The 14,190-nt window shown below is 39.9% G+C and overlaps 1 protein-coding gene across 5 annotated transcripts in view; it reads right to left on the bottom strand.

The window, feature by feature from the left end:
• WAPL (WAPL cohesin release factor) overlaps nt 1–14,190 on the bottom strand; it is a 76,566-nt gene that overhangs the window by 19,117 nt on the left and 43,259 nt on the right. For 4 of the 5 annotated variants that reach the window (XM_064464800.1, XM_064464797.1, XM_064464799.1 and 1 more), the window contains exons 5-8: nt 12,250–12,345; nt 6,514–6,666; nt 6,132–6,268; nt 3,997–4,108 (exon numbers count right to left, since the gene is read on the bottom strand). In XM_064464800.1, the coding sequence (XP_064320870.1) occupies nt 3,997–4,108; nt 6,132–6,268; nt 6,514–6,666; nt 12,250–12,345 (498 nt within the window). The remainder of the gene's footprint in view (nt 1–3,996; nt 4,109–6,131; nt 6,269–6,513; nt 6,667–12,249; nt 12,346–14,190) is intronic. The other variant, XM_064464802.1, reaches the window with a different exon arrangement.

Genomic DNA, 14,190 nt, shown 5'->3' on the forward strand with positions numbered 1-14,190 from the left:
TAGGACCAAGTAATAATCATACCTGGTCATACTAAGCAGTATCAGGATGTCCAAAACAGGATTAGGCAGCTGACAGTCTATCAAAAGCTGTGGTAAAACTCCTCCCTCTCTGAGTCAAGGAAACCCTCAGGTGTACGTCAGACTTTATCTGACTAACTACCGAAGATACATTTGGAATACTGAAGGAAGCATGCAAGAGTTTCCAAAGCTACGCGTCCTTTCATGGATACAACCCTGAGACTCAGGGTGGGGGAAGAATCTTAGCTGTGAATACTCCAGCCTTGCCAGTTTTAAGGCAGAAAGCAATCTATGCAGCTTGTCTACATAGGCAGCGTTAAGCATTTTGTTTTCCCTTAATTTCTAGTAACTTCCTCCAATAAACCTTGCAATTTTATCATTTTAATTATAGAAATTTTTTATTCTGGATTTACTTGCAACTGGTTTAAACTGTAAATAACTGCAGGTTCCTGGAAGATGACTCTGCTCCTTCAGCACGGCAGTTATTGAAACAGGACATAGGGGCACATGCATTCCAGAGAAACCAAAGGTTACTCCCCTAACCCTTGTTCAGCCTATGTGGGACCTAATGAAGCACCACCTATGAATAATTCCCTTCTAGTGACCAGCGTTATCTGGGTAAGCTTCCTAGTAAAAAAAAAAAAATGCTTACACCCCCAAAAGGGTTTCAACTAGAAAATACGCAGCAGTTAGAGGGAAACTGCTGCATTTATAATCCGGGCTGCCAATATTCTGGCATTTCAAAAAGTCAGACTGTTCTTAGATCACTACTCAGAAATGCTCTACAGATACTCCGAAGTCTGATAAGGGCAATCACCCTCGTTCTGTAAGCCTCCGTACCAAGCCCTTGCCTGTCCCAGGCTCCCTTCTTGGCAATCCAACTGACTTGCTATTATGCAGAATAATGGCTCTCCCTCCGCAAAAGCTCTGTCAACACTTCCCTCAGACCTTCCACCCACATTTTAAGATACTTAAACGTGGTCAGAAGGACTCAAGCAGGGGACAAAGACATTATACAGAAAGTTTCAAGGCTGCAGGAAAAGTGCCAGAAAAACAAGGAGTGGAGTAGTTATGTGCAACAAGGACTAGGTTCCTGCAACAGCACGTGTACAGAAGGCAAACAGGTCAATAAGCCTCCAAATGCTGACGTGTAGCAGAGCAGTGATGCTGCAGAAATAAGGGCCTCAGTGTGAACGGTGCTTATGTGGAACAAGCCCGCTTCAGCTACACGCCAGCGATATGGGTTTTCTAAAACTCCTTCTTTTTAGTCCCTAGAAGCAAGCTGGTTTTGTCTTGAATCTAACAACTCTACACGTTGCTCTGACCTTCTCTAAGTGTTCAAAACAGCTAACAACATTGTCTGAAAGCTATCTTATGCCCTACCATACACTGAATTCTGAGTTGAGAATGAGGGGAAATGTTAGTACAACTCAGTTTTGATCAATATCCTAAAAACACCCAAAGAACACAATAAAATCCTTAATATCCCACCCTTATGGATTGCAATAATGAAGCTGGTTTTTTGGGTGGGCTTCCCTCCACCCCATTCTATTCCTCAAGACGCTTAAAACACATCATGCTTCCGAACTAATGTGGAGAGGAGAAAAAAGAAAAGTAAAATAAACAGAATTTGCTCTAGACAGAAATTTGATGGGCTAACTATGGAGTTGCACTCCATACTTCCACAGAACTCAGGAAAACATCCTAGCTGAACATATACTCCAGAAATGGCAGACCACTTACACCCACTCTCATCCTTGTCTTCCCTTGCGTGTTCTATTTATACTCCAGCTTGTGGGAACAGATGGTTGTTTTCTAGGGTTCAGCACTACATTTAATGCACTTTTTTCTTTTAATTATTCACATGCTGAAGACATTACAAAACCACATTTCTGTGCTTAACTACTGACAGCTATAATGAAAATATACTTTTTATTTTAAAAATTAATACTACTCCAAAACCTTCAGAGCACAGAAGAAGAGACAAAGTTAGCTAAAAACGGGAACTGTAGCTTAAAGACAAATCTACAAAAAAAAAAAGGAAAATCGGTGGACCACGTAATTTTCACATAAATATTTTGGGGCATAGCTCAGTAAGATAACTGGTTATTTTGTGTTCCTTGCTGGTTAAAAAAAAAAACCTCTGCAACTGGTATTTTTTATTCTTCTGGAAATGTAGAAGTCCCCTACTTTCTCAGTCTGTTCCACTGGATCAGTACAAGGAAGGCAGTACACACTCATTTGTTTCCACTAGCAATGTCAGTGGGGCAGTTTTCCCACCTCCAAAATACTTTAAAGAAAATATTAACAAAATAATCCCCCCCGCCCCCTGTCCTCATTCACCTTAAATGGATTTGAGCCATGCAAGGAAGGCCTAGTGCGGTTTATTATTCTTGAGTTACTTTGCACTGCGATTTAGTGGAGAAATTTCTATTCATTTTGAACAAGTTAAAATTTTAGTGACATAATTAGTGAATGAAGTGGTAGTACATGAAGACAGCAAGTTTATACAGAGAAGGTCATTGTTGAAGCATATACTGTCAGTACTTAGAACATATTTTAGCATTTATTAACGGCAGTTTGATAAATCAGTAATTTTATACTACAGTATAGCCTGTATCAAGATTGCACTGTAACTACATTAAAATGTTAACTACCAATTTTTTTCCCTGACAAAAGGGAACATTTCATCAAATATACTGAAAATAGTGAATATAATCAATGCTTTTTGTTACTGCAGACTAATAATAGCAAGCAATTTCCTTTTGAACTGTATGTGCTAGTTCTTTTGAAAATGAGGGAATAATAACTGTTAAAAGACAGCCAAAAATACACATTTTCCAAAGAACTGTAGCTGTCCTCTGCAGATCTCCTGCAACTCAGTGGTGGCAACTGTCCTAAATAGCATGACTATACTTTATTTATTTCTAGTATCACTTGGCACTATTTTGACAACTCACAAAACAATGAACGCATTGAACCTGGGTCCTCTGTTTTACAGCTAGCCATTGCTAATTTTGGAGGGAGATGGAAAGTAAGCTATTATTCTAAATTAGTTCCTTAAAGCTCTACAGCTTTTTCCCCCACGCGCAGTAAAAGGTCAAGTCCAATCTCCTAAACATCTATTTCTGTGGGTGCAAGGCTTCTTTCTGCACTGGATGTCGTTCTTCTAGAGCTATTAAATGAAAGTAATACACCTGACTGGATATACCCATCTCCCACCCACCTGAAGTAACATTTCCTACGTTCAGCTTTTGTAACAATACCCCAAGGGATACCCACAGAGGCACAGCTTCCACTGCTGGAAAAATACTACCACCTGCAAGAAGGGTTTTCTACTACAGCCGAATTGCACTTGTAAAGCTGGGAAGAAGGAAAACCCAAACTGCTTCCATTTGAACTCCCGGGTCATGTTACCATACGCAGTTAAAATGTGCCTTTCCTAGATTTCTCATAGAACAGCGCACACACTCAAGGCATCCTACGACTGCAATTGCAGCACTGCTCAAGAAAACAAGCACAGGACATGAAAAATGTCCCGCAACAGCTACAGAAAAGACAATAATTTACACACAAACAAGTCTGGAGATGAGCACTTTGAGCCATCTTTAAGATGAAAGGATTATTTTCAAATGTATTCTATTTGAAGGAAATAAATACAACAACAGAACTATTAAAAAAAAAAACTTAAGATACAAAAAAGCAACCAAAAGCACAGACAGTTTTGGGTTTTTTTAAACTTCAATCATTTTTTTTTAAAAGAATTTCCAAACCCAGAAGCACACAGAGTGGAAGGGGAATCTGTTATTGGAACACACATGCCCTAATTTTTCATTTCACTACAGATTTCTAAAATGGAGCTGCTGATCCCAGACACACACTATACTGGATGCTTGACCTTGAATTACGTGTACACACAATTCACACACAACAGACAGGTATCATCAAACTTTAATTAAACACACAATGTATCCATACCTGATGGTGCTGGGAATCATCCAGTGTTTTGAAAACCATGGCTACCATCCCATGTGCTCTCAGATGCATTCGGAAGCTGGGCATGGCGCACTTTGTCGCCAAGCTGATTACACTAGAGAAAATTAATTCCGGATTAGAACAACTGAAATGAACGCATAAACAAACAGCAGATAAACAAGTCTATAAAATGTGACCATATACCTCAGACCCTGACAAACTCTGTCAGGATGTTTCTGCCAAAATTTATATATGGCAAGTTAGTAACCGGTGAAGAGAGCAGCATCCTATTCAACAGTTGCTTACCAGCACCAAACTATGCGTGCTTTATTTTAAGTTTGGCTCAAAACAGGATTTGAAAGAGTGCCCTGAACTTGCTTCTTTCAAACAGAAGTTGAAATAATTTAAAACAGTTACATTGGAAGTAAAATGTGCATTGATTAAGTACAAAGCTCTGATTTAGAGGCACAGGAGAGCTTATTATGGATGACGGCATTATCAGAAATGATAAATGTCAGCTTCCACCGCTACCTAACAGTTCTCTATTTGACTGGTTAGTCCTGCTTATGCCTGACAACACTTTACAAAAAAACCAAACATTTTTAATACCGACTGCTGCATTATATGGTTGATGGAAAAACTATCTATATTTCATGGAAAACCTGACAAATATATTAGTCTAATCAGTGATCAGCATAACAGTTCTATTTTAAAAATGGAAGTCTTCCCCTAGCTTTTATTAGCAAGTTGTCTGCCATTTGTAGCACCGTGCAACGAACAGGCGATTAAAAATCTATTGCTTTTAAATGTGGAGTAACGTGGGAGTGATTCTGCAATCAAGCCTTCCACAACTACTGTCATGGACTATTATAAAAGATTCATACGGCACAGTGTTAAAGGACAAGTGGCCTTTCTGTCTCCAATCACAACAGCACCAGTTAGAGCTTACGTACCAGTTTCTGATTCTTTTACGTCTATTCCTATCCTTACACATTCATTTCCTTTGGAAAAATACTTGTCTTAATTTGTTAACTGAAAGAAAAAATTTTTTATGGTGTTTATACAAGTTACATTCCATGATATAAATTTGGATAGAAAAAAGTCAGTTTCAGATCTTAGGAAGTCTGCCATACGAGCAAATTAAGCACACTCAATATGAAAAACACTCCTGAACTGTCATTATGGTATTTATTTATTCTTGTCATAATGTACATACAAACTGGATAATAGATTTCTTGTGTTATTACTCCAGCAACAATATTCACTGCTAGTTTTTCAGGAACATAAAGAATGAATTTTTAAAATAGCTCTCAAAAGCATATAAAGCTTTTGCTCATCCACAGTCAAGTCTCAAGAAAATGGTCCTCATCACCTGTCTCTGTGGATTCAAGTTTTTCCTTCTCTACCATTTTAGTTTTGCTAACCAGAGAGGAAAATTCACAAGTATACAAAAAAAAAAGATATTATTGTATGGTTACAGAACATCATCCTCATTACTTTTATGTCCAGGCAATGGACACCAATATTAAATCATAAACATCTTCAAAACAAGACTAACATTTCTGATACAAACTTCACAATGACGTGTAACTTGAATATTAAGAATGCAAGGAGTAGTTTAGGTCAACTTAGGGAAGGTTCCACTTAATATTGGGGCCACAATACATCCAGTGGATGCTAGCTATGTTATTTTTCAAGAGAAGATAAAGAACAGGGAGCTGGAGTTAAACGGTATCTCAGTATTACATTAGTTCTAGGTTATAGCCAAACTTTCCAATCTTCGGGATTTTATTTCAGAATTCAATTTTGTATTAAAAACAGAACAGATATCGCACATAAGATTGTGCTAAACAAAGAAAACTTATCAAAAAATGTGGGGTTTTTTATTTATAGCAAGGAAAACAATTGTGTTGAACGTCTCTTACTGTACAATTTTCTATTTCATTTTCCAAGTTATGCTACTTTTGGTTATTTAAAATACACCAACTTGATGATTATTTTCTAATTTTATTCTTTACAGCAGACGTGCCAGGTAAATACCCAAACAACATTTTAAAGCATGATCACTTAATTGATGAATATTTAATTTAATATTTCTTTTAAATGTAAGTTCAGTGTTTTACATTAAGATATCTTACCTAAGGCAACGTGTGTTTAGGGGCTGATTGCTCTTCAATCCACTTAGCAAGTACTCAATATCATCTGTGAACTCTTGATTTTCACCAAATTCCACTACATCATTGAAGTGCTTTACATGCTGAACAACAGTGTATAACTGGAAGAGACAAATATTTTGACCTAGGTAAGTTGCTCTTGGGACCAATTATAACCCTAACAAGTAGAGTTTACAATCTTAGCAGTTTTGAGAGCAAGGAAACATTAAGTTAATGCAGGCCATTCAACTACTTATATAAAAATATTATCTTTAATAGGAAAGCCAAATTTCATTTTGACACTGTTCCTTCAGTACTTAGGATTACCAATAATTCTTTATCTTAAAAATTTGTTAAGAATACTTACTTCTTTGTCTTCTTTCCTACATTTCAATGCAGTTACTATCTCTTGATAGGGCTGAGTAGGTATTGTCACAGTTTTTATCACTTTGGGAGGTGGTGCAGGAGCCTTAAAAACTCCATCATCTTTATGAATTGCCTCCTTTGAAGATAGCCTTACCTATTAATAAGAAAGTGCTAAAATGGGCAGATGTTTTGAGCATGTAAACATACACTGAATACATCAGGAAACAGTACAGGTGTTCAATTGTCAAACTCACATTCTGGGACTATTTAGTCCTTGCCTTACACTACCAAGATGTACCTAAGCTACGTGACAATGTACCTACTCTTACAAAAAAAAAAAGAGATGTCAGAAGTTATATGCATTTTTAAATACAAAAAAATCAGTTCTAAGTAGTCAGGAAAGCTCCAGTAGAATTCTGAAACTAGAAAAAGAAAAAAGAGTCCTTTATGCTAGTTCCTTAAGCTTTAGGGTAAGTAAACCAACCAAGTTTAGTGTTTAAAAACAATTATTTGTTGATACTTACAAGTATCTTACCCCCTTACACTGGAGCTTCTGGGATTGATTAAGTTGGTTGCTTTACTGAACCATCACTAAGTACACTGGTCTGGACATGAGCACAGCATTGAGCAATCACTGTCTCAGCACAGCCTCAACTGAAAAACCCTGTGCCTCCTGTTCTCATCTCTAACTGCTAGAGGCTACCGCACTACTGTACTCAAGGCGTAGCTATCAGAAAACCGACCTCTCCGACCTGTATTTTGCCTGTAGGTATAAGACTACCAATATAAATTTTGTAGCACAAAAAAATGCCACATAGAGAAAGAAGAGAGGCATGGTATATGCCTCAAACAGGTAGAATATGCTCTTCTAAATTCATGGTATTCTCCGTTCACTGGCCTTCATTTTATTTGTGGTGTTAATATTTTAGGAACAACATATTATAGCACAACATAGAGAAAAACCTATTCTGAACTTAGAGCAGGTAGCAGAGAACTAGGTGTTAGGTCTAGAATAACCAGTGATAAGTTTCCAGCCATCTCAAGCAAGTATTACAGGTTTCTTGTCAACCTACTCCTCTGTATTAATTTGAGACTACTATAAGCTTAACTGTTAGCTTATCTTCTGATTACTTCTTTGGCACAAATTCAGATGTGAAGACAAACTGCAGAAAACAAGGCATACAGGAAAAAGACCTCCAAATGCCAAATTCTAAGTGTGCAAGTGCCAATGCCAGTGGTCATTCACTCACCCTCAATCTCTAAGTAATATCATTCAGTTTCCTTAAATAAAAAAAAAAATCCTCATTTTTCTAAGTGTGACTGAAAAAATTAGAATTAATACGCAGGCATACAGCATGCATTAGCTGTTAGTCACTCCATGGGAAATTTTGAGAAAGCCTTCTTGTGCATTGTACATTGGCAGCCAAAATTAAAATATAAGCCAAAAAAAACCTGCTATATCAAGGCACTATTCTTTACATGCTGCCTCTATTGCTGTGCAGCACTTCAGTATTGGCTCGCTTAGGCTCCAGTGGCAAAATGCTAATAAACCACCCTGAAAAGCTGGTTTAGAGAGCACATACTGGAAGACTCTGGTCTTATCAGTCTGTGAACACAGGAGATTCACTGAAGTATCTCATCCAAGCCTTGGTTAATGGCTTCCCCTTCAAAGCAAATTCCAAGGGAGTTTGGAGAGGCCGTAAGAAAGAGTACTTGGCATAACCAGTTTGCATGCTATGGGTTTCTCATCATAAATCTAAGGCAAATTTATCCAGATCTTCAGGTAACAAAACTCTACAGAAATTAAAGAGGCAGGATCATCTGTGCAGGATTACCACTGAACATTTGGATCAAGGCTCATTTATCTCATAATGCTTAACTCTTAGTCATACATACATAAATCAAGGTTAAAAGAAGTGACTGAAGTAATTTCAGATGTGTATCATAACACAAGGAGCACAGAATCATTTAGTATGGACCACCAAAACCAACAGTAAACCTAACGCTGACAATTCTACCGCTAAACCAGGGCCCTAAGCACCACATCTACATGTCTTTTAAGTACTTCCAGGGATATTGACTCCACTACCTCTCTGAGCAGCCTGTCCCAATGCCTGACCACTATTTCTCCTAATATCCATCTAAACCTCCCCTGATGCAGCTTGAGACCATTTCCTCTCATTCTATCGCTAGTGACTTGGGAGAAGAGACCAACACCCACCTCGCTACAGCCTCCTTTCAGGTAGGTGTAGAGCGCAATAAGGCCTCCCCTCAGCCTCCTCTTCTCCAGGCTAAACAACCCCAGTTCCCTCAACCCCTCCTCATAAGACTTGTTCTCCAGACCCTTCACCAGCTCCGTTGCCCTTCTCTGGCCACGCTCCAGCACCTCAATGTCCCTCTTGTCCTGAGGGGCCCAAACCTGAGCCCAGCATTCAAGGGGCAGCCTCACCAGGGCCGAGCACAGGGGCACCATCCCTGCCCTGCTCCTGCTGGCCACATTATTGCTGACCCAAGCCAGGATGCTGTTGGCTTTCTTGGCCACCTGGGCACACTGCTGGCTCATGCTCAGCCAGCTGTTGATCAACACCCCCGTCCTCCTCTGCCCAGCAGTTTCCAGCCACTATTCCCCAAGCCTGCAGCGTTGCATGGGGTTGTGGCCCAGGTGTGGGACCCAACACTCAGCTTTGCTGAATCTCATACAACTGGCCTCGGCCCATTGATCCAGCCTGTCCAGATCCCTCTGCAGAGCCTTCCTACCCCAGAGCAGATCAACACTCCTGCCCAACTTGGTGTCATCTGCAAACTTACTGAGGGTGCACAGACCATTGATAAAGATATTAAAGAGAACCAGCCCCAACACTGAGCCCTGGGGAACTCAGCTTGTGACTGGCTGGATTTAGCTCTGCTCACCACAACTCTCTGGGCTTGGCCATCCAGCCAGTTTTTTACCCAGCCAAGAATACACCCATCAAGCCGTGAGCAGCCAGTTTGTCCAGGAAAATGCTGTGGGAAACTGTGTCAAAGGCTTTAGTAAAGTCTAGATAACATACACAGCCTTTCCCTCATCCACTAAGTGCTTCACCTTGTCACAGAAGGAAATCAGGTTAGTCAAGCAAGACCTGCCTTTCATGAAGCCATGCTGGCTGGGCCTGATCCCCTGGTCGTCCTGTACGTGCCGTGTGATGGCACTCAAGATGATCTGCTCCATAACCTCCCCCAGCACCAAGGCCAGACTGACAGGCCTGTAGTTCCCCAGATCCTCCTTCCAGCTGTTCTTGTAGATGGGTGTCACAGTTGCTGATCTCCAGTCAATCGGGACCTCCCTGGTTAACCAGGAGTGCTGATAAATGATGGAAAGTGGCTCAGTGAGCACTTCTGCCAGTTCCCTCAGTACCCTTGGGTGGATCTCATTGGGCCCCATAGACATTGTGTCTAGGTAGAGTAGCAGGTCACTAACCATTTCCCCTTGAATCATGGGAGCTTCATTCTGCTCCCCATCCCTGTCTTCCAGCCCAGGGCTGGGTACCCAAAGAACAACTGGTCTGACTATTAAAGACTGAGGCAAAGAAGGCATTAAGTATCTCAGCCTTTTCCTCATCCTTTGTCACTCTGCTTTCCCCCAGATCCAATAAAGGCTGGATATTGTCCTTTGCCCTCCTTTTGTTGCTAATGTATTTATAGAAACATTTTTTATTGCCTTTTAAGGCAGTAGCCAGATTAAGTTCTAGCTGGGCTTGGGCCTTCTAATTTTCTCCCTGCATAACCTTGCTACACCTTTTTAGTCCTCCTAAGTTATCGTCCCCTTCTCCCAAAGGTCATAAACTCTCCTTTTCCTCAGTTCCAATCAAAGCTTTCTGTTCAGCCAGGCCAGTCATCTTCCCTGCCAGCTTGTCTTTTGGCACATGGGGCAGCCTGCTTTTGCGCCTTGAAGACTTCCTCCTTGAAGAACGTCTAGCCTTCCTGGACTCCTTCACCCTTCAGGGCTGCCTCCCAGGGGACTCTGTCGATCCGTCTCCTGAACAGGCCAAAGTCTGCCGTCCGAAAGTCCAAGGTCACAGTTCTGCTGACCGCCCTCCTTACTTCTCCAAGAATAGAGAACTCTGTCACTTCATGGCCACTGCTGTGCCCAAGATGGCCTCCAACCGTCACATCGCATCACCCCAGAGTCCTCCTCTGTTTGCAAACAACAGGTCCAGCTGGTGCCTTCCCTCGTTGGCTCCCTCAGCAGCTGTGTCAGGAAGTGATCTTCCACACACACCAGGAACCTCCTGGACTGTTCCCTCTCTGCTGTATTATATTTCCAGCAGACATCTGGTAAATTGAAGTCCCCCACAGGAACAAGGGATCACATACAAACGAATACACGAGCAGATACAAATTCCCCTAATTGGTTTGTTCAGCCAAACCTCTGCCACATTCATGAATTAAAATTTTGATGGTTCCAGTTACAAAGTGGAAGTTTGACAGAAGACAAAATGGCTTGTCTGAATATGAATGATCCAGACACTTTCCTAGCCCAAAGAGGGTATATTCGAAGTCTGTCTGAGGAGACTCAGACAAAATCTGCCTTTAAGCTAGCTATCAGAGTACTTCACAAAAATCAGTATCAATATATAGATTCAGTAAACAACAAACACTTCCGTTCAAGTGCACATAATTGAAATTGAAAAAGGGGTTTAGGAGAAACCCAGGACTGAAATTCCTGCTCTCTCCTCAAACACCAGTAGTGATGGTTACTTTAAAATCCACATTTTCCAGGCAGCACAGTTAACATCAAGGGAAGGCTGTTCAGAATACTGTGACGGTGCAACCAAAACTAGCTATAAATCAAAGCGGAGCTACAACACACACACACAGGTGGAACTAAAGAAAACCCCAAAACAACAACCAAAAAACCCCCAACTAAAACCGGTGACAACAACAAAAGCTGAAGACTTCTCACTGCAAAAATATCTACTCTCTGATTTTCTGTTCTCAGGCAAGTTCTGCAAGCAAGGCACCAAATGAAACGAAGTTCAGTAACAATGCACAATGCTCTCTTAGCATAACCAGTAACAACCTTTACACATATATAAGCCCAAGACCCTGGATTTGCAGGGTCTCAAAAGAGTTAAAAAACAATTACTGTAAGCCTCAGAACAATCACTGATTTTTGAGAAAACAAGTGACTTTAAGAACTGTTGTCACCTCTTGTCTACTTAATGCAGACATGCTTATATCTGGTATGTTTGTATTAGCATTTCTGGCTACATACAGAACATTGTTTCTTCTGTAGTGTCTAAAGACTCAAATCAGCAAATCACAGTATTTTACTCCATTAGAAAGGAAAAATAAGGAAAAATGAGATATCCCTTCTTAGTTTTTGTTTGTTTTTTTGACCTGCAACTTGCTGATTTCTATGAGTATTAGCAAGTTTATCTTAGGGGTTCTCACAGAAGATGGAGTATATCGTCAGAAAGCTTAACTTCAGCAGATTAGGGAACATAACTTGACTGAAGGTGGGTTTTTTTGTATCTGTATATTGAAATGATATGGAAGATCCCGTTCTAGAGTATTTCCACCAAAAATTTCTTTCCTGTCAAATACCCAATGGCTCACATCACAAAGTGGACTTCGTTTGGAATTACTGTGACATTACCAGATATCAAGAACTTGTGTTTCAAAGAAAAACCAAACCAACAATGAATCTTAAAAGAAGGTTAAATAAACTTGAGGAAAAACCAAACAGTCTACTTACTGGGACACTGGGAGTTTTCAAAACCGGCGGTGCTGGCAAAGCCTCTGATTCTGGCTGGTTCCAGTGTCTAGCATTATATACAGCTTTTGTGGGAGACTAAAAAATAAAAGTAAAAGTTACTTTTTAAGCAAATCTACCAGTAGTCACTATATACTTCAAAAATTACTGTAGCAATAATGTAACCAAACCAGTGAAATGAGCTTAATTTTTCCCCCTTCTGTATTCCCAGCAACACAAGTTCTCAGTATCAGATGTATCAGAAAACCTGAAAGACTTTGAAGCATCCAATGGTTTTAAAGACCTACAGACCCATTCAAATAGCAACAGACATGACGTGTATGTATTTCAATAATTTCTCCGTTTTCCTACTTTTTAGATTTATTCAATGACAAAAGGTCTGCAACCTTCCTATAAACAAAACCAGACAGCTATGGGGAAAAAAACATGTCCACAAACACCATGTCAGTAGAAAATATGACTAGTTTAGAATCAAAATGTAGAATTGATGTAGACTTCAGTGCTTGGAGGAATAGAAAGCTCTCAAATGAAATGCCTTAATCCATATTAATAAATTAAGAAGGCTTTTTTTCTTCCTGCTCAAAAATGTGTCAAGACAAATCAAAATGCATTGAAACTTACTGTCCTTGAATTTGGGGGAAATACAATATAATTCTTAGAGGAGGAAAAGACAGAATTCTACTTCTAGCATCTGAGTTTACCAATCTAATTGCATAATATTCCAGACTAATCTACCATTACAATTGCCACAGTTTTGCAACATGCCATATATTATGTAAACTGTACAACTACATACCTCCTCACATGCACTTACAGAGCATTTTAAACATGGGGAAAAAATTGGGCATTAAAAATTATTTTCTATCAAAATATAATGTATCAACTATTTAAAACAGATCCTGGCTCAAGTACAGCCCACAGTGGGGCTACACATAGTGAATCCAGCAGTACCAGCTATGGGTTGAATCCCATTCTATGAAGAGTAACAAGGTTTTGGCAGGTCAAAAGCTAGGAAATAGATTTTTTTTTTTTTTAGCCCAGAGCTTCTGTATTACTGTTAACACTCTACTGTGCGGCATCCTTCTATTCTTTACGAGAAAGCCCTGACTAACAAAACTTCAAAGAATATTAGCAGAATGAAAATCTCAGCTATGAGTTTTCAAAGCCAAAAAGACCTGTCAAGCACTAAATCATTTTCATTTCCAGACAAGAGAAACGCCCCTTTCCCTCCTACAGCGAGCTTTGACGTGGTCATAAGAAACTTAACTTAGCTGGATTTTAAAATTATTTTTTTAAAGCAGTGCTCATGTACCATTCAGCAACAAATACACAACAGCCATCATCCAAACAGTTTTATCTATTTTCCAAGGAAGCTCTTTTAAACAATACCTTCTCAGGTGATGGATACACCAAGTCCTTCAGCAGCCACACGTAGCCACCACAGCCACACGTAGCAATGCCAAAATAAGGTTTTAGATTATTTCAATTTTTAACCTTCCCAAGTAACAGAAGCACGAACCTGCCCAATTTCCTGATTTCCTGACAATCTTACCAAGCTCAAAAACTGAGAAACCAGTTTTCACTTTGTGCTGCTATGGTTACGAGAGGACATCCCTGGCCACAAATAGGAAGACGGTGTCATACAGATCCTCATCTGAAAAAAGGTAACTGCTGACAAAATGGTTGAAAGGTTATGTCTCTTTTCTCCTGTACATCTCCAGTTAGCAAATTCTTACCCTGGATGTGACTCAGGGTTTGTGATGACAAACTAAGGACAACTTAGTTACAAAGAGGCTTTTTAATCATGAAAGATGCAACATTTCACAAGTGTCTGTAATGGCAACAAACCTGTGGGTATGCTTTAAGATTGGGAAGAGCGGGTGTAAGTTTCTGGGTGTCATATCCTGGCATATGGGATGTTTC

This window comes from Phalacrocorax carbo, chromosome 13 (assembly GCF_963921805.1).
Source record: "Phalacrocorax carbo chromosome 13, bPhaCar2.1, whole genome shotgun sequence".
Lineage (NCBI taxonomy): Eukaryota > Metazoa > Chordata > Aves > Suliformes > Phalacrocoracidae > Phalacrocorax > Phalacrocorax carbo.